Source organism: Acomys russatus, chromosome 10 (assembly GCF_903995435.1).
Source record: "Acomys russatus chromosome 10, mAcoRus1.1, whole genome shotgun sequence".
NCBI lineage: Eukaryota > Metazoa > Chordata > Mammalia > Rodentia > Muridae > Acomys > Acomys russatus.
In genome coordinates, this window is record NC_067146.1 from 31,686,976 (window position 1) to 31,708,647 (window position 21,672).

The window sequence follows — 21,672 nt, forward strand, 5'->3', positions numbered from 1 at the left end:
TTTAAATTCAAAGAAGAAAAAAAAGTCAAAGGAAAACAAGTTTTAAAAAAGATTAGCCAAACAATAAGTTGATTCCTAAAAATGATAAAAATTGACTTGAGGACAACTTCTGAATTATCTCTCAAAACAAGGCACTTAACTAAAATAAAAAAACAAATCCAAAAACTATTCCAGTAAATATGTTTAAAATATTAGGGCTGTTTGAAATTTTTTTAACACATCCTTTTTTTTCATAGAACAATTAACATTTTTCTTGATATTAGGTGTTTCTAATACAATAAGTCATCCTACACCAACATTAATAGAAGGATTTTATCATGGAAAAGCTATGTATGATTATTTTAAATGAAGATATTTGCTATTTAGGCTTAAGCCATGTACCATGTATATTTGAGGATTTGTTAATTAATGAAATAAGGCAGAAAATAAAAAGTGGCCAAAATTCCATTATAGTTAAGATGTTAGGATAGCTCCATTCTAGATATTGACATGCACTCTTTTTTTAAAAAAAAATCTCAAAGTAAATAATAAATAAAATATAAAGTATCAAGTGTCAGCAAGATGTGTACAAAGGTGCTTGCTGCCAACATTGATAATCTGAGTTTGATCCCTGGGACTCATGTGGCAGAAAGTGAGAACCAACTTTTGATCTCCATATGTGTACCATGGTATGTGCACCCACACATACACACCCAGCTAGTAAATACATGCAATAAAACATTCAACAAACAAAACAACAGCCCCAACCAACCTTGTGTTTAGTGTTTTTGCTAGGTGCTGCTTTCAGTGTGTGTGTGTGTGTGTGTGTGTGTGTGTGGTGATTTTACTCATGTTAGATTGAAAAATTAAATGAAGACTGTTTCTTAAACTTCTCTGGTTAAACTCTGTGTTCACCACATAGCAAGTATATACAGTGTTCGTCTATGGGTTGATGTGGCCAGCTATTTATATGGGGCCCATACAATATACATAGGCATTGCAACTTGGCTGGAAAGTATAAGAAAATGTAAGGAAACACTCTTTAGAGAGAGAAAAGTTGTCATCTCCAGAAGGATGAGTCTTTTCTCATCTTTGCTTTTATTTTGAGATTAAGAAAACAGAAATCCCATGAACAAGAATGTGTAAAATAAAGATGGGCTTCACCTGCCTGGTACAGAACATTTGGAGAAAGGAGTAACTGTAGAATTTCAGAAGGAAGTGTTTCCACTTAATTGGGCTGTGTGACTTTTCCCATAGCGCGAGCAGCAGATGTCCGTGAATGCCAGTTCCTAAGTGCCAAAGGGTTATGACCTCTGATCCCGATGGTATCAAAGATTTCCTTTGTTTTAATCCATTTTGCATCTAGATGTATGTTTTTGGAGAGTTGCCTTTTTTTTTTTTTCTTGTTCCTTTTCCTTTTGCAGTTGTTCAAAGCCAACAGATTTCCCTAAGGCCATATCCTTCCATTAAAACATACACTCCTCTGGTTGCTATCTGTCTCCTCCAAAGTCACAGGTCTGAAGGAAAGTGAAAATCCTTTGGTTTCCCTTAACTTGAGCGAAGTCCGGTTTCAGTGTATGTTTCGCTTGGTGTATGTTCTCTTGCAAGCATGAAGAGAAATCGTTAATATGGACGAAGCCTGGCTTTGAACGTGAACGGGTACAAATATCCCTTAGCATAAGTTAAAGGGCCAATGGGTGCATATAAAAATGTCGACAGCTAATCAAAGTAATAAGTCGTTAATTTTAAACTTTTATGTGTGTGTTTAAAAATGCATGACAAATTTTCCATCGTGAAGACGTATTACTTTGAGAACAGGAACAATTTAATGTCGTACAAAAAGCAATTTGGATCGTTTATCACATCATCATTTCCCGAGACCAGAGGCCCGAGTCATCCGAGGAGGCACATATGAGTGGCAGTGAGCTGGGAGCTGGAGTGGCCCAGTAGCCTGTCAGGGCTCAGGCTCCTCTCCTGGGAAGAGGAATCACCAGTGCTTTAGCATCATCCACTTCTAGGATGTCTAAGTTCTCATGTGGTCCCAGCACAGACTGGGCTGCGTTAGTTGAGAATGCTCTCACTTCAAGTTAATAGAAGCCTTGACTAGCATGACCAAGCTAAGTCAATCAAAGGCAGTGGGATTAATTGGGCATTTGAGTATTTATTATTCATGTTACATCTTTAAGAGTAAAGTATAGCTTCCTGTTTGCCTGAATCACAAAGCGGAGAGAGGTAGTTAATGGGTAGGGAACAAAATTGTCTGTCAGAGCACTCAAGAAAGACTTGTGGAATGAATAAAAAGGGCTGCACTCATGACTTTCATAGGTAAAGATAATTTCCTTTGTCGGTACCTCCCTACATAATAATATTTAAAGGAGATATGACTAGATGAATATAAAGAAAAATAGACTCTAGACGGGATCCACTGTTAATGTCCGTTAATATGTTTAATTTGTTATGAGTTAACATATATTTAAATTGTGTTTAAAATCAGAGATGACTGAGTGCAGGGACTGTGTGTTAGGCTTTGCTGTTGCCCTCAGAGCTCCCATTGCAATGCTGTACACCTAAGAACTGCTCAATGAATGCTATTGAGCTGACCTAACATGCTCCTATTTCCTACTCTAGGGTGAGCCAGGTCCTCCTGGTCCTTATGGTCCCCCAGGATCCCCTGGCATTGGACAGCAAGGTGTTAAGGTAAAGACCATAGATGGCTACTGAATTTATTATGGGGCTGGGAAAGTGGGGTGTAAACCCTGTCCAGTCCTTTTCTGCAGCAGTTACATACATTTTGGGTCTTTGGACACTGCAGCATTCTGGTCTCGGACAAACATAAGGATACTCAAGATACATTTTGATTGGACTAGAATGAAAACTTTGATTGTCTCCAAATGCCCAGTCTCTTATAATGCACATGTGGTCCTGTTGGGACGTTTGGGGTTTAGACACTAATGTGCCAATATATTATTGGGCAGTGTAGGATCCAAGCATGTAAACTATCATCTGATCACATTACGTAAGCAGCGATTAGAGACCCAACACACCCAGTGAGTAAATGCCGGCAGGAAGATGTGTAAGGAACCGCAGAGGTAGGGGACATCCTGGGTTGTTCTGTGTCACACAGAACATGTGAGAGAGCTGAGGTGTGTACTGATTTTAAGTGGACTTTCAGGACAATACGACTTTTAATACAGAACTGAAAGGGAGCAGCGTAATTCAGCGTGCTTAGAAAGTACTCAAGTGCCATGGTGCACAATATTTCAGCAATCAGGATGTGGAGACTCTAGGGAAGGTAGAAAATGTCAGCGGGCAAAGGTACTGGAGAAAGAGTCTTCTCAAGGAGGTCAAGAGTGAAGCAGAACTAAAGGAGGGATGATCAGGACAGCGTGAGGGCAAAGAAGGGGTGGCATTTCAGGATAGTGGGTGGGAATAGCACATACCTTACCGTGGCCATCTCAGTCACCTCAGAAACCGCCATTCATGTCCCTCATTTTGACCTTATCATTTGGAAGTGCCAGAGATACTGGGGTGCATTGAGATAAGAGCTGGTGAGCATTTTAGGGTAGTTTGTTTGCTTCAATTCACAATTAAGCCAACTAGGCTCCTCTGAACATTTTTTAATGTTCCTAAGTACGAACAGTTTGGCTATTTCGCTATTTATCTCCGTTAAAATCCCCAACACATTTTGTATCATCTTACTATTTATTTAAGAACTCACCATGAAACTCTACTCTTCCCATCTCAGGGAGAAAGGGGCCAGGAGGGACGGACAGGAGCTCCGGGACCAGTTGGAGTTGGTGAACCTGGACAGCCAGTAAGTCACAAAAGCTTGCAGTAAAATGGAAGTAAGATTCTATTCTGGTAAAAATAAATGCCCAAGTGACGACTTCCTGTGTTTTTATGTTACAAGTATGTAAGAACCATATCCACATTACTTTTCATGCTTGAAATCAAGCTACATGTATAGTGTGTATGTGCAATGTTTTCAGCTGGCCTCCTCTCACTCTAATCCCTCACTGGATTAATTAACTTGGCAAAGAAAAAGAGTTCTCATGTGTCAAAGTTTCCTAGGAGTGACAGATCTGGATACAGGCCTGCTGTCTATGCATGGGGACCGACATCCCTGTGGCCTTGAGCACAGTGAGGGCTGGAATCCCAGGCTGAGGATGTTCTCATTACATGATCCTGGAGAGTGCTCCAAGGTTAGGATTGGTGACGGGAAAAGATACAGCCTGTTTTATTCAAAGCTTCCACCTTATGTAGCTTTGAAGTCTGCTATTGTTGGAAAAGGAAAAAAGGGTTCTGTCAAGAGAGATCTGAAGAAGAAATGAATAAAACATGACTCTTCTGTTATGAGGATCTTCATACTTCTCAAGGAGTCTTTATTCTGAGCAAGGCCCTGTAGCCGACTCACTGAGTCAGAAGCAAAAGCAGCCAGCCACAGCAGTAGCCTCCTGACTTGGCTTTGCACTGTGTACTCCCTCATATGATCACCAACAGAAATGTGCAATACCTGGGATTGGCAGAGCAGTGTATTGCCTGAGGTTTTGTATTATATGAGTGTGTTTATGTGCGTGCATATGTGTGTGCATGCGTGAGTGCATGCATGTGTGTGTGTGTGTGTGTGTGTGTGTGTGTGTGTGTGTGTGTGTGTTGCACATGGTTTCAGGGCTCTAAGGGGCTGACAGGAGGCATTGAATCCACTGGAGCTAGACTTGTACGTGGTTGTGGGCTGACCTATTTGGGTGTTGGGAAGTGAATTGGGGTTCACTGCTACAGTAGAAAGATTTCCAACTGCAGAGCCATCTCTTTGGCCCCCTAACATGACGTCTTTATAGAGTCAAATTTTATGATCTCTTTATCGTCCCTTATTGAAGTTGTCCTACATTATTTCATTCTACTTAAAGTATGTATTATTGTTATAGTATTTTTCAGCTTTCATTTATTTATCTTTACCCACATCTTTATCAGTTTCTTAGCCCCCCTCCCTTCTTTATTTTTGTACTTTTATTTTATAGACAGGGTTACATGTATCCCAGGCTTGCTTCAGGCTTCTTATATAGGCAAGGATGACCCTGGATTTTTGACCTTCCTGCCTCTACCTGGTGCTGGAATGAAGCCCTGGGCTTCATGGCTACTAGGCAGGTGCTCCACTAACTGAGCTGTATCCCCAGGCTTTCATCTTTCCACCTAGCCAATTTCTTTCTTTTTCCAGAAGTGCATTTTTATTAGCTGTTTTGAGTGAAGATATATTAGCAGGAAGCTCAGTCTTTGGTTTACACATTATTTTGTTTTCCTTTTTAAGCTTCTATTTTGTTTATTATTTATGTGTGTACAGGCATGCATGTCAGGGGCCAGTTCTCTATTTTCATCATGGGTCCTAGGGAGTAAACTCAAGTCATCAGACTCGGCAGCAATCCCCTTTAGCTACTCTGCCTTCTCCCTGGCCTTATTGTCTTAACAGTGACAGAGACCTGCATTCCATGTTAATTCCACTGTCCACCACCAACAATTGTGCCCTGTGAGATGTTTGCAGTGTGCTTACAATTTCTTTGTAATTATCCCTTATTTAACCCGCCATACCTCGTATGCAAACGAAGGCTTGTGCTTGCACCTTTCATACCTTTGCCTTGTTAGCACCACTCAGGGTCGTAGTCTGCTCCCCCCTTGTGGCCGTGGTGGAAGTGACTGCACTGTCATCTAAGTCCATCTAGGCTGCCACAGACAATTTCAAATAGCCCTCACCAGGGCTGTGCCTTTATTAGATCACTGTGAAATTCTCTCAAGATGCCCTTAAGTGATGGCTGTGATGGCATAAAGACAGGGAGGCTGGCTGTTTGATTGGCAGTCCTTTTGCTCTAAGCAGCCAGGGCAGGAAGTGAGAGTCCAATATTTGCTAATTAGGGAGTCAGATTGCCCCAAACCTCAAGTGATTTACTCATTTAGAGGAAATGAACATCAGGAGTGCTTAAGAACTTAAAGAAGTCCCCATTAACTCTAATAGTGATTTAACAGCGTTAGCAGTGGATGACACCTGCCCAGTGCCTCGGGGAGCAGGGAATTCTCTTCTCCAGTTTTCATGGCCACAAAAGCAGCTTAGAGGTTTATAGAGTGCACTTCCTATTTTTGAGCTCTGAGGTCTTTGCTGTTTCTCTGGGCTCAGTTATGTCTTTATGAGTCACTTAAGAGAAAAGTTTATACTACTTGCCCTTCTGTGTGTGGCTAGAGCACTTTCACAATATTGTCAGAACATGCAATTCTTGTGTGTTTCCTTGTTTTCCAAGCCAAAGTTATGCAAATTATACTGACCCTGTGATGGACTGTGGTCTATTGGGAAGAGAGATCATAACAAAGATGAGGAAAAGTCTAGTACGAAGATGCTGTATCAAATGTCATGATTAAAAAAAAAATCAACCATGTGAGTTTTGTAATTATTAAGAAGTAGCAAGAGCAATGGAAAAGATTCTGCTGAAATCGCTTTGCTTTTGCCTTTTTGCTGGATCCTTCTACAGTCTAAGGTTTAGAACTACTCTTGGGACCACAGTACTGTAAGTGTGCTGACAGCCGTAGTAACATTTGAGCTCCAGTGCCTATCCCTGAACTGCTAGCCCTTGTCTCTGTGTAATCACCACTAGTGTGGTGCTTATCCAGTAAATGTAACTGACTCAATGAACAGTAAATTAGCCAAGAGTCTCAGGGCAATTGCTTTGTGTGTGCAAGGTTATTCAGAGTGCTTTCAATAAAGAGCAAGCTCTGATGTAGAACTTCAATTACTTTGAGGTTAAAAATAAAATAGATGACACTGTTTGAAGATAACGGCTGATTTTTACTATGTATTGGCACACTTATCTTTAATGCTTGGTTTTATTAAGGGAAGTAATACTATGAATATAATGAGCAATCATGTTTTACTTCATTGTTAATGTCCCCACAAAGCTCTTCACTGATGAGACTGTACTAATTAGTTTTGCGCATTTTACACATATTTGGTAAAAGCCAAATAGGCTTGTCGTGGTTGTAATTGCTTCTCATAGCTTATAGAAAAGGCAGACTATTTATGGAAGCCTTTTTTGTCTTTAAAGGGGAACAACAGTTCTGAGGGTCTAGTAGCTCAGTTGGAAGAGTGCTTACCTGGCATGCAGGAGGCTCTGGGTTCAATTCCCAGCACTGTATGAACCCACTGTAGTGCGGTGGCTCATATTGTATCTCAGGCCTAAGGAGGTAAAGGTAGGAAGATCAGGAGTTCAAGGCCATTCTTGGCTATTAAAAAATAAAAATGAAACATAACCATTTGCAACTAAAAATGGCCTCATAAAATGATAGTTTGCAGGGCCTAGTAAACTGAGAGCATCATTTATCTAGTTCAAGTACCTTCTATCTGTCTTTTCTGGTTAATAACCATTTTCCTTCATGTCCACTTAGCTGAAGGACTGGAGAGCATACTGATAGTTTGGAATATGACTCCAGCGTGTGGTGATTAAGCCTTGGATCACTGGTTTTTAAATCACCTAACTGTGTGCCTGTGAGCATTAGCTCTGTCCTCAGGGCTGGGAATGCATAATTTCTTACTGTGCTAATGTTCTTGCTTTCACCTTAGCTAACGTGTTCTAGAAATGCAGAGGAGGAGGAAAAGAGGACATGTTTTTGTTCTGCTCAGCATGCCTCTCTCCACACTGCTCAATGTAAGCCAATCTCCCAGAGGTTTGATTTTGTGCAGACTTCCAGAGAAGGACAGGTGCAGCAGTTGTGGAACTCAAATCCACCTCTTTTACTCAACCCTAGCAAAAATGTATTCAGTGACTAATACTTAGGATAGAGTTAAGCATTAGAAAGAGTAAATTATTTAAGCTCAGAAATGTTAATATGTAATACCACTTTCTGTTGGCATCTCAAGCTAAACATCACTGTAATCAGCTTTTAACTATCACAAAAGACTGTTTACTACTTGAGACCAGGAGTGGGTCTGTCTGTCGTTCTTAGACCCAGCACAGTTCCTTTTACCTAGTGAGTATTTGATGTATCAGGCTGTGCTCTGTTGCTGTGATAAAACACCATTACTAAAGGGACGCAGTGGTGGTTGGGGGGTATTTCTGCTTGCAGGTTACAGTCTATCATTGAGGGAAACAATAATGTGAGCTCAAGCTCACACCTAGTGGCAGGAACCTAAGCAGTGGTCTTAGAGGGAAAGCTGCTTACTGGCTTGCTCTCCATCACAATGCTTTCTTACACAACTTAGGACCACCTGCCCAGGGGTGGCACCACCCATAGTGTGTAAGGCCCACTCATATCAAGAATTAATCAAGAAAAAAAAAAAAAAACACCCCGACAGACATGCCCACAGTCCAATCTGATGGAAGCAATCCCCTAGTTGAAGTTTCTCTTCATAAGTGATTCTACTTTGTATCAAGCTGATGAAAATGAATTAACCTAATTGACCCCTAATGAACTTTACACACAAATGCCACTATAAATCTCTGTAGCGGAGACCTAAGAATTAAAAGGATTATGGAGAGATCCTGAGGCCTGGTGCCATGGGGCAGGCTTGGATTTGCTGAAGAGGCTAGGAGGCTATTGGTAAGAGTATAGCCTCAGTTGCTATGGAAACCTTGGGAGTGAAGGCCCATGGAAAGAAGCTGAGGCTTGGCACTGGGTGGCAGGGTAGGGGTCTCTGAAGAGGCCTGGAGAGGACATCAGTGAAAGTGAAGCCTCAGCTGCAGTGGAGACCCCAGTGTACTGGAAATGACAGAACAGTGAGATGATGACCAAAGATGGTAACAGGCATGGTGTGGAGCTAGCCTGAGCCTAAGAGACAGCTATGTGTGCTATGGCAGCAGAGCTGGAGCAGTGGGACTGCCCAAGGCCCTTGGAGCCCAGAAGATCATGAGTGAGTTACAAATGTCAGACATTGATGTACAGGATTTGAATTATACTGCTGAAGTTGGGTTTCCTGTGATCTAGTTGTAATGGTGCTCTAGTTATTCCTTTTTAGAATAAGAAAAAAAAAGTATGTAACTTATTTTGGATTTTAGAAGAGGCCACAGTTAAAAGATTTTAGAATTTTAAGGAGAACTTGGATTTTTTTTAAGTGTTGAAAATTATAAAGACTTGGAATTTTAATCTTTGAGACTGTTTTGCATTGCGATACTAACATGCCCTCTTAAGAACAAATAGTAAAGGCAAGGTTAATAATGATGTATTTGTGTGCCACGTAGAGAAGGGATCAGTAGTGCTGCTTAATTTTTGTCTACTTGACACAAGCTGGAGTCATCTAGGAAAAGGGAACCTCAAAATTAAGTAATTTTTCCCACTGGATTGGCCTGTGTGTATGTTGTAGGTGTTAATTGATGTCAGAGTGCTCAAACCACTGTGGGCAGTACCATTCCTACATAGGTGGGTTTAAGCTGTATAAGAAAGGGAAAAAAAAGAAACAAATAAACCAACAAACAAGCCAGTAAGCACCATAGTTCCTGCTTCAGTTCCTGCTTTCAGGTTCCTGCCTTGAGCTGACATCATAGCTTTCCTTGATAATGGACTGTAATTTGCAAGCCAATTTCCCCTCTGAATTGCTTTGGTAATAACATTTTATCACACCAATAGAGAAACAAACTAATACATTTGGCAAATGTTTATTGAATGAATGAGTCAACTCAAATGCAGCCATTTCCCTTATTTAATGTAATTCTGGTTTTTGTTTGTTAAATCATTATGGAAGAGTAAGTTGTTAATGATGTTATTGTTAAATTGTGTGATATTAACATGGCTCTTCTTAGTTTGAAATCTAGTTTTTATGTTCATATTAATTTTTTTCTCTAATTAATTGCTCATCCATTAAACTTTTGATTAAAGTTTTGGAGTTTAAAGCTAGGTTTCCCATAAGCATTCCAATTCAAATTGAATTCCACATTAGCTTTTTCTTTTGATTTTAATTAAGTCTTTCCCAAGTAGGCTAATGCATAAATAACAAAGACCAATGTTTAAAATATGAGATATTAAGAAAAAAACAACCAAAGAGTTCAAGACTGGTATAAAGTCAGCATTTTTGTTTGTTTGTTTTTGAGATAGGGTCTCAACCTAGCACTGGCTATGTAGACCAGGCTGCCTTGAACTCACAGAGATCTTTCTTCCTCAGCCCCCCAAGTGCTAGGGTTAAGGGCAAGTGTCACTGCACACAGCTTGCTGGTTGTTTCCTTACCTGTGAACGCATCACATACACCATTCTAAGTACTGCCCTGTTACTACTCTAGTGTAGAAAGCATTTCTAAAGCTGTCGGCATGTGTGCTGAAGATCTGAGCTCAAAGCCTCATGACTGCCCACCTTGGCCATCTCCTCAGTGCCTAAATCTAGGAATATTTTGATCCTTATTTACTTACTGTATATGTTTTTTGACTGCATGTATATCTGTGTACCACATGTGTGCCTGATGTTCAGTGAGGCCAGAAGAGGGCAGTGGACATTGGAATTACAGACAGTTGTAAGATGCCATGTTGATGCTGGGAATCAAACCAGGTCCTCTGGAAGAGAAGCTAGTTCTCTTAATCTCTGACCGTCTCTCCAGTCCCCAAACAGAAAGTTTTAAAGCTCAAAAAGTTTCCCTCCAAGCTTGGCAGTGGTGGCACGTGCCTTTAATCCCAGCACTTGGGAGACGGATGCAGGCGGATCTCTGTGATGTTGGGGGTGTTCTGGTCTACAGAGAGAGTTCCAGATCAGCCAAGGTTACACAGAAAAACCCGGTCTAAAGCAAAAACAACAACAACAACAACAACAACAAATTTCTCTCCTCTTGAAAATAAAAAAGAAAAGGAATAGCAAAGGAGAAAAAAAATTGAACACAATTTAAGCTATTTTCTCTTATAGTTGGAGTGATGGTCAGGAGTTGCCTTGTGAATTGCCCACAGGCTCCAAAGCCTGCACACTGCAAACACAGCAACGCACATCTGTAACTCCAGCACTATTGGGGAGGATATGGATGAACCCCGTGGCTCACTGAGTAGCCCTCACAGACAAAAACAATTTGAAGACAGCTAGACGCTCTTTTGCCATTCAGGGAAAAGGAATATTGAATTCAGTGAGACTGCTTTTCTTCACAGGACCTCACAGCTGATCCATATGGATTGTTCTACAAGAGACCTTACTAGAAATGGAGTGGGGGCTGAGTCACCGCCCTGTCTGTGGGAACTGAAGTTAACCACTCTCTTCTTTTTCCTCCCGTCTTCTCACCTCCCTTTCTCCCCTTCCCTAACCAGGGTCCCCGTGGTCCCGAGGGAGCACCAGGAGAGAGGGGCCCACCAGGAGAAGGATTTCCAGGACCAAAGGTAACAAAAGCCTCTGAAACATTGGAAAAGGTCCTTTGTCTCACATGGTCATGAATTATAAGTCGTTAGAAGCTCAGTGTCCTCCTGGCCGTTTTCACCCTATTGAGTAAAAGAACGTACACTTTTCCCTGTAACATGAAAGCACACAGGCGTGAAATGTATAATTATAAAGTAAGTTATCAGCAGATTTGTACTTTCATTTAATTACTGTATATTAATTAGAAAATTATCTTAGTATATAGGCACTAAAGCTACATACTTTTTTTTTTTTTTTTTTTTTTTTTGTTCATAAGTTAAATTACTGAGTTCAGCTATGGCAGCTCTTGGCTTACAGCTTTGTTTTACTAAATACATATGAGAAAGCAAGTCTGACACCCCAGTTTTAATAGTATTTGCCATCAACATTGTAAGAAAAATAACTTTATCACAAAGAACAAGACATTCTAAAAGACCTGCCTTTGACCTGGAGTTGGGAAATGGGCTTCCCACTGCTGCTTCTACCCCATGCGTTGGCAATTCTTCCCATAAAGTCCCAAAATAGCAGGTACTTCAGGCTTTATGAGCCACTGATAACTGTTTCAATGACTCAGCTCTGTTGTAGTCTGAAAATAGCCACAAACAATGTATAAACGATGGCTTGTGGTTGACCAATAAAACCATATTGACAAAAGTAGACAGTGAGGTCTGGTTAGTTGTCTATGGTTGGCCAACCCCTGGTCTTCAGTCTACAGTATATCTGCTGGAAGCCACATAGGAAATAGTTTTCTAAGGCACTTTGGGTCCTAGCCACAAAATTTCAGAATTGGACACACATTTGAATTCTGTTTTCATTTCTAAAGTCTTTCACTGAAACGTTCATGTTGATGTACACACACAGTCCTGAGAGCTACATGCTGCTCTCCAACTGTCTAAGACCCTGTATAGGTGTCATATGCTGCTCTTCAGGTGTCTAAGACCCTGTACAAGTGTCATTCTTTCAAATCACTGAGTTCTGAGCTCTAGGCATCTCATTTTTACATCTTTCTACCATGATCAACATTTGGTACCGATGAGAGGCCCACATTTCAAGAAGGAAAAGCAGTTAGCTAAAGTAATAGACACTAAATTGTGAATGACTGTTTAGTTTATTTTATAATCTGTCCTTGTTAAATTTGTTATAAAATGAAAAAAATTATCTTAAACAATGTGATCTTACAAATAAAATCTTTAACTATTGAAAGAATCACTCTTAAAAATACATATAAAATGTTATTTATAATTATTATATTTCAAAAAGTTGCAATATGTAATTTCTTAAATTTTTGGCACCTAGTAGATTTCTATTTATTTTAACCTAAGCAATAAAAAATTAAGATCACATTTTCTTTATATCTCTGCATGTTAAAATGGTGTGTGTGTGTGTGTGTATGAGAGATAGAGACAGAGGGGAGAGAGAGAGAGAGAAAGAGAGGGAAAGAGAGATGTTAAATACTAAAATACCAGAAAGTACAGTATTTCAGGGCATGCCTCAATGACATACCCAACAAATTTTAACATAATACAAATTTTTACATAGTGGGGGCCTAGAGAGATGGCTTAGCAATTAAGAGTATTAACTGCTCTTCTAGAGGACCCAAGTTTGATTCCCAGCACTTGCGTGGTCGCACATGACCACTTGTAACTTCAGCTCTAGTGGATCTGATGCCCTCTTCTGGCATCTGCTCTTCCACAGGTCCTGAGTTCAATTCCCGGAAACCACATGGTGGCTCACAACCATCTATAATGTGATCTGATGCCCTCTTCTGCAGATAAAGCACTCATGTACAATAAATAAATAAATCTTTACAAAAATTTGGATCATAATTCTCAATAAGTATAATGTAAACTTTTTTAAAAGTCTTATTTTTCTTTGGGTACTGATACCTTTGCAATTTGCTTTTAGGGTGAAAAGGGTTCTGAAGGACCAATTGGCCCACAAGGTTTGCAAGGACTGTCAATCAAAGGGGATAAGGTATTGAATATAAAATATATAATGGGAGCCATTATTGAGTAAAATTACTTTTGACATTGCTCTTTATTCATGTACAGTTTGAGTTGCGTATAATATGGCAACCATCCCACAGAGATCTAGGTAATTATAAACTAGCAGTTGTGAGGTATTTTACAATGCAGGGTGAATTATGATGTGGAAATTCACATTATTTATATTTCAAATAATTCCTTACCTATTTCAGTTTCAACTGTCAATGCATTCTGTCAGCAACAATACATCTTTGAAACAAGATATTAGCAAAAGACACTTGTTGGTAAAGAAAACAACTGTTGAAAGTATATTCGTGGAGGGAAGAAAAGGAAGGAGAAATGATGCAGTCGTATTATGATCTTAAAAATTAAAAAAGCACATTGACTATAATCTATTATATGATTATTTATCTATGTATCCATCATTAGATTCTCACTCAAAATTATCACCTTTAAATGGAGCTAGAGTACGGGAATTACTTAAGAATATATTTGCTGTCCTTTAGTTGTTAGGTAAAGGTTATTGGTTCATTGCAATAAGGGAGATCCATGCTGGTGGGAGCCATTAGCAACTCAGGACCAAGCTTTACACAGACACTGGGCTTGTGTTGGGTGGTTTGGGGACCACTCACAAAAGCACAAGCTGGTGTTGTATTAGATGCTTTCAGGGAACGGAGGTAACTTTATGATTGAGCATTTTAATGAGTCTCCTCTAGAAATTATAGAAAAATGGAGCCTGGATGAGTAATAACTGGTTGAAAAACAGTAGAAGCACCCAGTTTCAGACAACATCAATTTTACATACTATCTGACCATTTCTTGAGATTTGAACAGTATTAATTTGCCTCTACTCAGACCTGATGACAGAGTGTTCTTGCGTCTCTTTTGGTCCATCTGGGGTTTGTGGTCTGTGAACTCCTGTTCAGCCCTATAGCTTCACTGCCAGGTCCTAGTTAGGAGTAGAATTAAAGCTGGTGATAGAAGCTACTAGAATCTGATCAGGCCCTAAAGAGTAATGGGAAGTGAAAGCTGCTAGAGGAAAGAGATATATGCTATATGTTATATATATATCTTCATGAATACGCACACATACAAATTAAAAGAAGAAGAGGTTATGAATTATAAAGGGATTAGAGGATACAAGAGCAGTCAGAGTGGAAAGAATGTGGGATAGAAATGACATAAATACAATAGTCATGTATGAAGTTCTCAGAGAATAATAAAATAAATGTTAAAAGTGCTGTAGGCAAAAACTAGTCACCTCATATCAATTATGAGTTATTTATCTGTCAACTTCTAAGCATACAATTATATTATTTGTATTATAATAACAACTGATATTATCTCAAGTGTTAAGGCTCAATCATGTGTGAGATATTCTCTTCGGACTAATTAGCAAAAATAATGATAAAGTGTCATGCAAATTTTAAGTCTAATATAATTCTTGGTTCAAATAGCTCAGCTCCAGGTGTAAGAGCAGCTGCAAAATACTTCAGAAATGCGTGAGGTGTTCTTTCTTTGGTGCTATGAGAACATGAAGGTCGCAAGCTCAGAGAATTAGCCTTCCAAGTGTGGCTATGACATGGCATTTGTACTTTCACATCTGGAGGTCATATGAAAAAAACTCTTGAAATACCTGGGCACTGTCACATAGAAACGCTTTAATTTGCTGCTCTGTTACAAAACCAACTCTGTCTCTTCTCTCTTTACTGGTCTTTTCTCTTTTCCTATTATTTTAAGTAAAACATGAGGTTCAGAAACTTTGGTGTGTGATTCAGGTGATAATGTAATACTCCTATTAAGTGCTCGCTAATATATAATTTGTTAAAAAAAAAATAAAGAAGTGCTTATGACACAGATATTTACTGCTTAATTTTATTTAATAAAATTTTAGTTGTTTTTATTATACTTGTAGCATAAAGACATATATATATATATATATATATATATATATATGCATATTCCTCTTCCCATAATGCTACTCTCTCCTTCCAGTGGTTGCCTGAATTCTCACAGATAGTTGTGTTTCCATTTTCAAGTCAAATGTGCATACAGAATTTTATGTAGCACATAAGATCTAGGAACATGAATGAGAGAAAATATACAATATTTGTCTTTTAAAGACTATCTTAATTCTTTTGGTATCATTCTCTTCAGTTGTATCCACTTAAAGTATTTATTTGTTTATTAATTACTCCATGTGGTGGTCAGAGAACACCTTTGTGGATTTGGTTCTCCCTTCCACCTTTACATTGGTTCCAGGGATCAGACTCTGGTCGTCAGACTTGTGTGGCAAGCACCTTTAGCCAATGCGCCATCTTGCTGGCCTAGTTGCTTCCATTTTTTTTTTTTTTTTTTTTTTTAAAGTGGAGAACTGGAGAGATGAATCAGCTGTTAAAAGCTAGACTCACAGCCAAAAATTTTGTTTTGTTTTGTTTTTGTTTTTGCAAATGATATAACTTTATTCTTTATGGTTGAAAGAGTTGCGTTGCATTATGCACCACATTTTCTTTCCCCATTTCTGTGTTCTTAAACATCTAAACTGGCTTTGTAACTTAGCTGTCATGAGTACTGCTAGAATAAGCATTGATGACAGCATAGACGTTTAATTGTAAACTCTGCATAAAGGGGGGCCTTTGCTTTCTTTATTGACAATTTGAAGATTATTGGTTTGGTGCTGGGTGCTGGAGTCAGCACTGCTGCCATCTGACATATGGCACATGGTGGGGATTCTTGAAGGTCATCTGGGAGGTGGAGACACAGAGAGGAGTTATAAAGATGATTGAACTAGACAGGGCCCCTAGAGAAGAAGAGAGCAAGTGCTGAATCAGGACAGTCTCTCTCTGAATCAAAACTGGACAAATTGTTATTCTAGAGGATGTCTTGACACATGTTGAACATACTTTCACTTTTTATAAAACCTGATCCGATTATGTGATTTAAAAAAAAATAAATAAATAACTATCCCAAGTTGCCTGCCTGTGTTTTTAAACCAAATGTTATGGGCACACAGGCACCTGGTCATTTACCTTTTACCTATGGCTGTAAATTCAAGGTTAATGAAAGCAACTTCAAGAGCTTGTCTATCAAAATAAAAGGCATCTCAGTAATAGAGAGCTTGCCTCAGATGAATGAGGCCTTAAATTCAATAACAAATACTCTGCCAAAAAACCATTCGCTCCCCATGATGTAGTCTAAATGTAGTTGCCATTAAAGTAGACACAAGGCTTGTTTTTCTCTTCTGCTCAATGGATTAGTTTTCAGTAGGTGTACTTGATCTAATTGTTGCACTCACTGACCCCTCCCCCTTTGAAACACTCTCTTTACATGGTCTCTCTGGATGTTCATCTTAGTCCACTTTGCAGCCCTCTGTCTGACCTCTAAAGATTGGAGTTCTCAGAGGACTTGCCTCTGCCCTTCTCTGTCTCTTGGTAAAACCACCCAGGTGTGGTACTAATTGTTGCCTTTGTTTTGAGGGCCTCAAATGGAAATCCTTAGTCCAATCTCTCCCATTTAGTGCCTTCATTAGATGTCAGTTTCAGGCTCCCCAGATTTAACCAGGCTGGGACTGAGCTCCGGGTATCACCCCCACCTCCAACCTTGCTTCTTTCTTTATGTTCTCTTTCTCAGTAAGTGGTAACTCTATCTCCCATGCCACACCATCTCCCATGCCACACCATCATCTCTCCTTCCAAGTCGTCTATTCTCTCGCAGGAAACTGATCTCTAGTTTCTCTCTCTCTCTCATAGGAGACCCAGGGTCCGTGTCACCGTATCAGTCCCTGTTGGTACTCTGCCAGACTTCTCTGACATCATTGGCTTAAGTTGTCTTCACTGACAGGCACACCACTCAAGCTGTCTCTTTCCTGTTTCCTGTTCAGTCAGCCATCATCCTTCTACTAGCTGTATGTTCTGACTGGAATCCTTCCCTTATATTTCTATCTTCCTTTTAACAACGAGGCCATCCTGTCCAGCATTTCAATAGTTAATCTGCCTCTCTTGCTTAGAATTTTTTCTAAGCACAGACCACCATTCAAAATAGTATGGTTTTTTTTTGTTTGTTTGTTTGTTTGTTTGTTTAACCTGTTCTTTCTCATTCTGCTCTGTAAGCTCTACTGAGGACGGAAATTTGGGGGTGTGTTGATCCATGTTTCCTATGTTTGAACTATGTTTGGAACAGTTCCTGGCACACAATGAGAACTCAAGAGGATTTTATGGAAAGATGTGCAGAATGAATGGTCAATACTGTTTTCCTAACACACATATACATTTCCTTGAGACAGGGTCTCACTATGTAGTCCTGGATGGCCAAGAGATTGCTATGTAGAGCAGACAGGCATCCAACTCACAGAGATCCGCCTGCCTCAGTTTCCTGAGTGGTGGGACTAAAGGAGTTCGACACCACACCTGCCTTCACTGGCTTTCTTGGAGAAGTTTCAATTCTTTTGTCTCGTTGCCTTCCGTATCTTAATTTTTTATGTATCACTGGAAAATTAAAAAAAAAAATATTTTCTCCAATTTATCTTTCAAATCTTATTTTTCTCACATTTTATTAATTTTAAACATTAGCTATACTCCATAAGGAAAGATTTGAGTCTCTATGATTACTTTAGATGGTTTGGGTTGTGAGAGAAATGGCTAAAGAACATAATCTGATACAAATTCTAGGTTGTCCTTATGTACTCAGGAATATATATATATACATATATATATATATATATATGTATATATATATATCTCACAACAATTAATAAAAAGGTGATCAGGATTAGAAAGCGAGCATGGAGGGGTATATGGGAGGGATTTCAGGGCAGAGAGGGAAGGAGTAAATGATATAATTATATTATAGTCTCAAAAGCTAAAATAGATAATAAAATTTCACCAAAGATAGCCAATTTAGATGAAACAATGAGTACACCACTAACTGTTTTGGTAAATTTGGACTATAAATTGTTGAAAGGGAATAAAAGATTGTATATTTTCCATGTTGAATTTGTTAAAAGTATAAAGATAGGCTTTAAGCTATGCCAGTTCCAGGTTATCATGTGTGAATGAAGGTTTGTCTACTCATATTTTGACAGGGGGATTTGGGCCCTGTGGGACCCCAGGGACCAGCAGGTATTCCTGGCATTGGAAGTCAAGGAGAGCAGGTGGGTAGTGCGTGCTCCTTCTCCCTTGGTGCATAACATTCATCCAAGCCCTTGCGCTCAGGCCAGGCCTGCAAGCACCTCTGTTCCCTTGGCAATTGAATTCCAGTGGAGTTCAAGTTCAGAATAATGCCGGGAAGGATAAAATTGTATCGTGAGAATATTATAACTTTAGAATGTTCAGAGACTGATAAATAAATTATGTGTTTCTTGGTGCTATGCCTTCTGATATTAAGACCTTATTAATAGGTAAGTGTTCTGGTATAATATTTTACATTTGTAGCCCCCCCTCCCTTTGAGAGAGAAGTATTTTCTTACCTGCTGGCTTTGTGTTGCCTTCCTCTTTAAAGTGACCACACTCTCAACCCCAAAGCCAGCAGAGGAGCGTTTCACATACCCTAACCATTCACCTACGTAAACATAGTATTGGGATTTAAATAAGTACCAGAATCAAAGGTGAGACTTAACATAAAGACCTTCTTCCCAAAGACACTGTCCCAAAGGTATCCTAAGGCATGGCAGCCGAGGAGACTCATGGCTCTAAGAGGAGGCCTTCTCAACAGAGACGTTGCAGCTTCCAGGGAGGGTTGCCCCAAACCCTGGGGAGCTGGACGCAGCATGTGGAGGGATTTGTTTGTAAAGGACACGTGGGCAGAAGGCTGTCCGTATGCTCAGAGTCGGAACTGCTTCTAAAATCTTCTGGTATTTGGGGAAGCTGGAGAACTGGCCAAATGTAAATGGTGTGAGGGATGGATATTAACATTACCTACCATTGTTCACCGTTGGCTTTTAGCTCTGCAGTCTCATTTAATCAAAGCCTCCAGAAAATACAGGCTTATTGCCCTGGTTAGAAAGTGGCAAGCTCACTTGATTAAAATTTATGGCTACGGTTTGAATTGCTATGCTATGTTGCCTAGAGAATGCATAATACTTTCTTGATAAGGGAAGAAAAAGGTTTTGAATGTGAGGTCATTCCAAATCTCATTGTTGACCTCTAACAGTAAGTTTATTCCTAAGAATTCTTTATCGCTATTACTGCATACTTTGTTGTCCCAAGCAACACTAAGGTTGGCAACTACTCCTTTTCCCACTTCCTCACCCTTGGCAGAGTTCCCAGTCTAATACACTAGGAGGATTAAGGTGCAGAAAACATCAAGGTCATTTTGTAAATAAGTATTGAGGTAATAATTAAGACCTGGGCATTCTGGCTACTGATGGTCCCAGATTGACTCTTAAGACTGTAGTTTGTCTGCTGGGCCTTGCAGGGTTACCTTCTGGTCCTAGGATCCTGGCTGCACTGTTAACATTCCTGGGGTCTGTGGTTTGTCGGGGGCCGAGATACAAATCTGGGACTGACAATGAGGTTCAAAGACAGAGCAGTCTGTCCAGATGGTCTGTGGATTCTGAACCTCCCACCTGTGGCTTCCTGGCTTCCTGTTTCCTTTGAATGTCAGTTCTTGATGGAGATTGTTACTCACAGTTGATTTTTTTATAATTTTTCTGTTTTGTATGCCTTTTTTTATTACAAAAGAAAAAATCTTAAAGGCAAAATGTCTTTATAGGGTTGACACTTAAAGGAGAGTAAACAAAAGGTGGTGTTTGCAAATTTCTCTGCACGAGGATAAAAATTATTTACTCTTTTAAGAGAAATGGCATAAATGGTACTTAAACTTAATCTCTGTTTATGCAGACACTCAGGTCTGTTCTTAACCTTAAGCTAGCATGCTCTTGTGCTCATAATTTCTCGCTCCATGACTTGCTTAGAAATACATTTCTCCACTCATCTATTTATGAGGAAATTGTTTTTAACAACTCACAGATAAAATGTCCTTCAAACAGTCTGTGTATTTCATTAAACGTTTAGATACTTTATCATCGCAGATGTTTTACAGGATAAAATAGAATACAAGTGACCATATACAGATATGTAGGTGCACACGAAGCATGTACATGCCGTGGTGTTTTCTTCCTTGTCCATTAAGGGATATTTGTGGACAGTTATACAAGTTGGAGAAGCTTCTTCTTGGAAATGCTGTAACTCCCCTACATTGTGTGGACTGTTCAGTCTCATTGACTAAAGAACAATGAATGATATTTGTATCTTATCTTAAAATGTGTTTCCTTTTATTTTATATATATGAATGTCTGCCTGCACACATGTATGTACACTATATGCATGCCTGTTACTTACAGAGGCCAGAAAAGAGCACCAGAGTCCCTAGAACTGAAGCCATAGATGATTGCCAGTACCATGTGGGTACCGTGAACTTAAATATTCTGTAAGAGTAGCAAGTACTACTAAGCTAACTCTCCAACCCCAATACGTGTATTTCAAAAATGAACAAGCAGTTATATTATCTAACTGGAACAAAAAGGATGGCTTTTTGCATTATATAAGTATAAATTAATAATGTTTTATAAACATCATTTCCACAGTTACAGTTTGAGGCATGCAAACAAGCAAAATTTGTTTTCCTCTTGATAGTCTTTAAAAACTTTTTCCCAGTGGGAGGTCAGGTCTTCACTTTCCTACCACTGAATGACATTCCCAGCCAAGCACACACTCCTTGGATCACTTTTCAACAATGGAAGTCGTAGGATTGCTGCATATTGCAAATATCAGATTTAATTCTGTATTTGGTCAAAAAGAAACAAAAACCTTTCCTGGTGACTGTTAACTTTCTTTTCATCTTCATTAGCTGGTACAGGCTGGAGGGATGAGGAGGTCTCCTTGTTCCTAGGCTGAGGTGGAGAGAGACTGGGCAGAAACGTGAAAGTTCTTTCCTGACTGTTTCTGTGGCACATGGCTTTGGCTGTCAGGGTTTGGGGAGACATGTTCTGACCTCCCCATGGGATTCTCTCATTAGGCCTTTAGGCAGCCCTCCCAGGATGTGGATGAGAAACTTCCTCTGGATGCATCTGCTACTAGCCTGGTTTTGCTGGTGGTTTATTCCTTTGACTGCAGTTCTGGTACCCCTCGAAGTCACCTGGACAAGATTCAAAATAGTTCCAGGCCACTCTCGCTTGTCCCTTACTTCTCATGCATTTCACCAAAAGTTGACATGCCTCTGCTCTGACAAACCCTGGGTACACAGCATGATTCCAGTCTGGCCTCTTTTGACCACCACCATTTTAGATTTCTAGGGCCTGAGTCAGAAAATAGTCCTCTGTGTCCCCCAAACCAAAATCAAACTACAAATGTCTCCTCTGAGGTCCTCCTTCTAGATCAGAGT

At 39.6% G+C, this 21,672-nt stretch overlaps 1 protein-coding gene across 1 annotated transcript in view; it reads left to right on the top strand.

The window, feature by feature from the left end:
* Col28a1 (collagen type XXVIII alpha 1 chain) overlaps window positions 1–21,672 on the top strand; it is a 154,307-nt gene that overhangs the window by 43,509 nt on the left and 89,126 nt on the right. Inside the window, exons 12-16 of the mRNA XM_051151944.1 lie at window positions 2,608–2,676; window positions 3,725–3,793; window positions 11,224–11,292; window positions 13,214–13,282; window positions 18,374–18,442. Of these exons, the coding sequence (XP_051007901.1) occupies window positions 2,608–2,676; window positions 3,725–3,793; window positions 11,224–11,292; window positions 13,214–13,282; window positions 18,374–18,442 (345 nt within the window). The remainder of the gene's footprint in view (window positions 1–2,607; window positions 2,677–3,724; window positions 3,794–11,223; window positions 11,293–13,213; window positions 13,283–18,373; window positions 18,443–21,672) is intronic.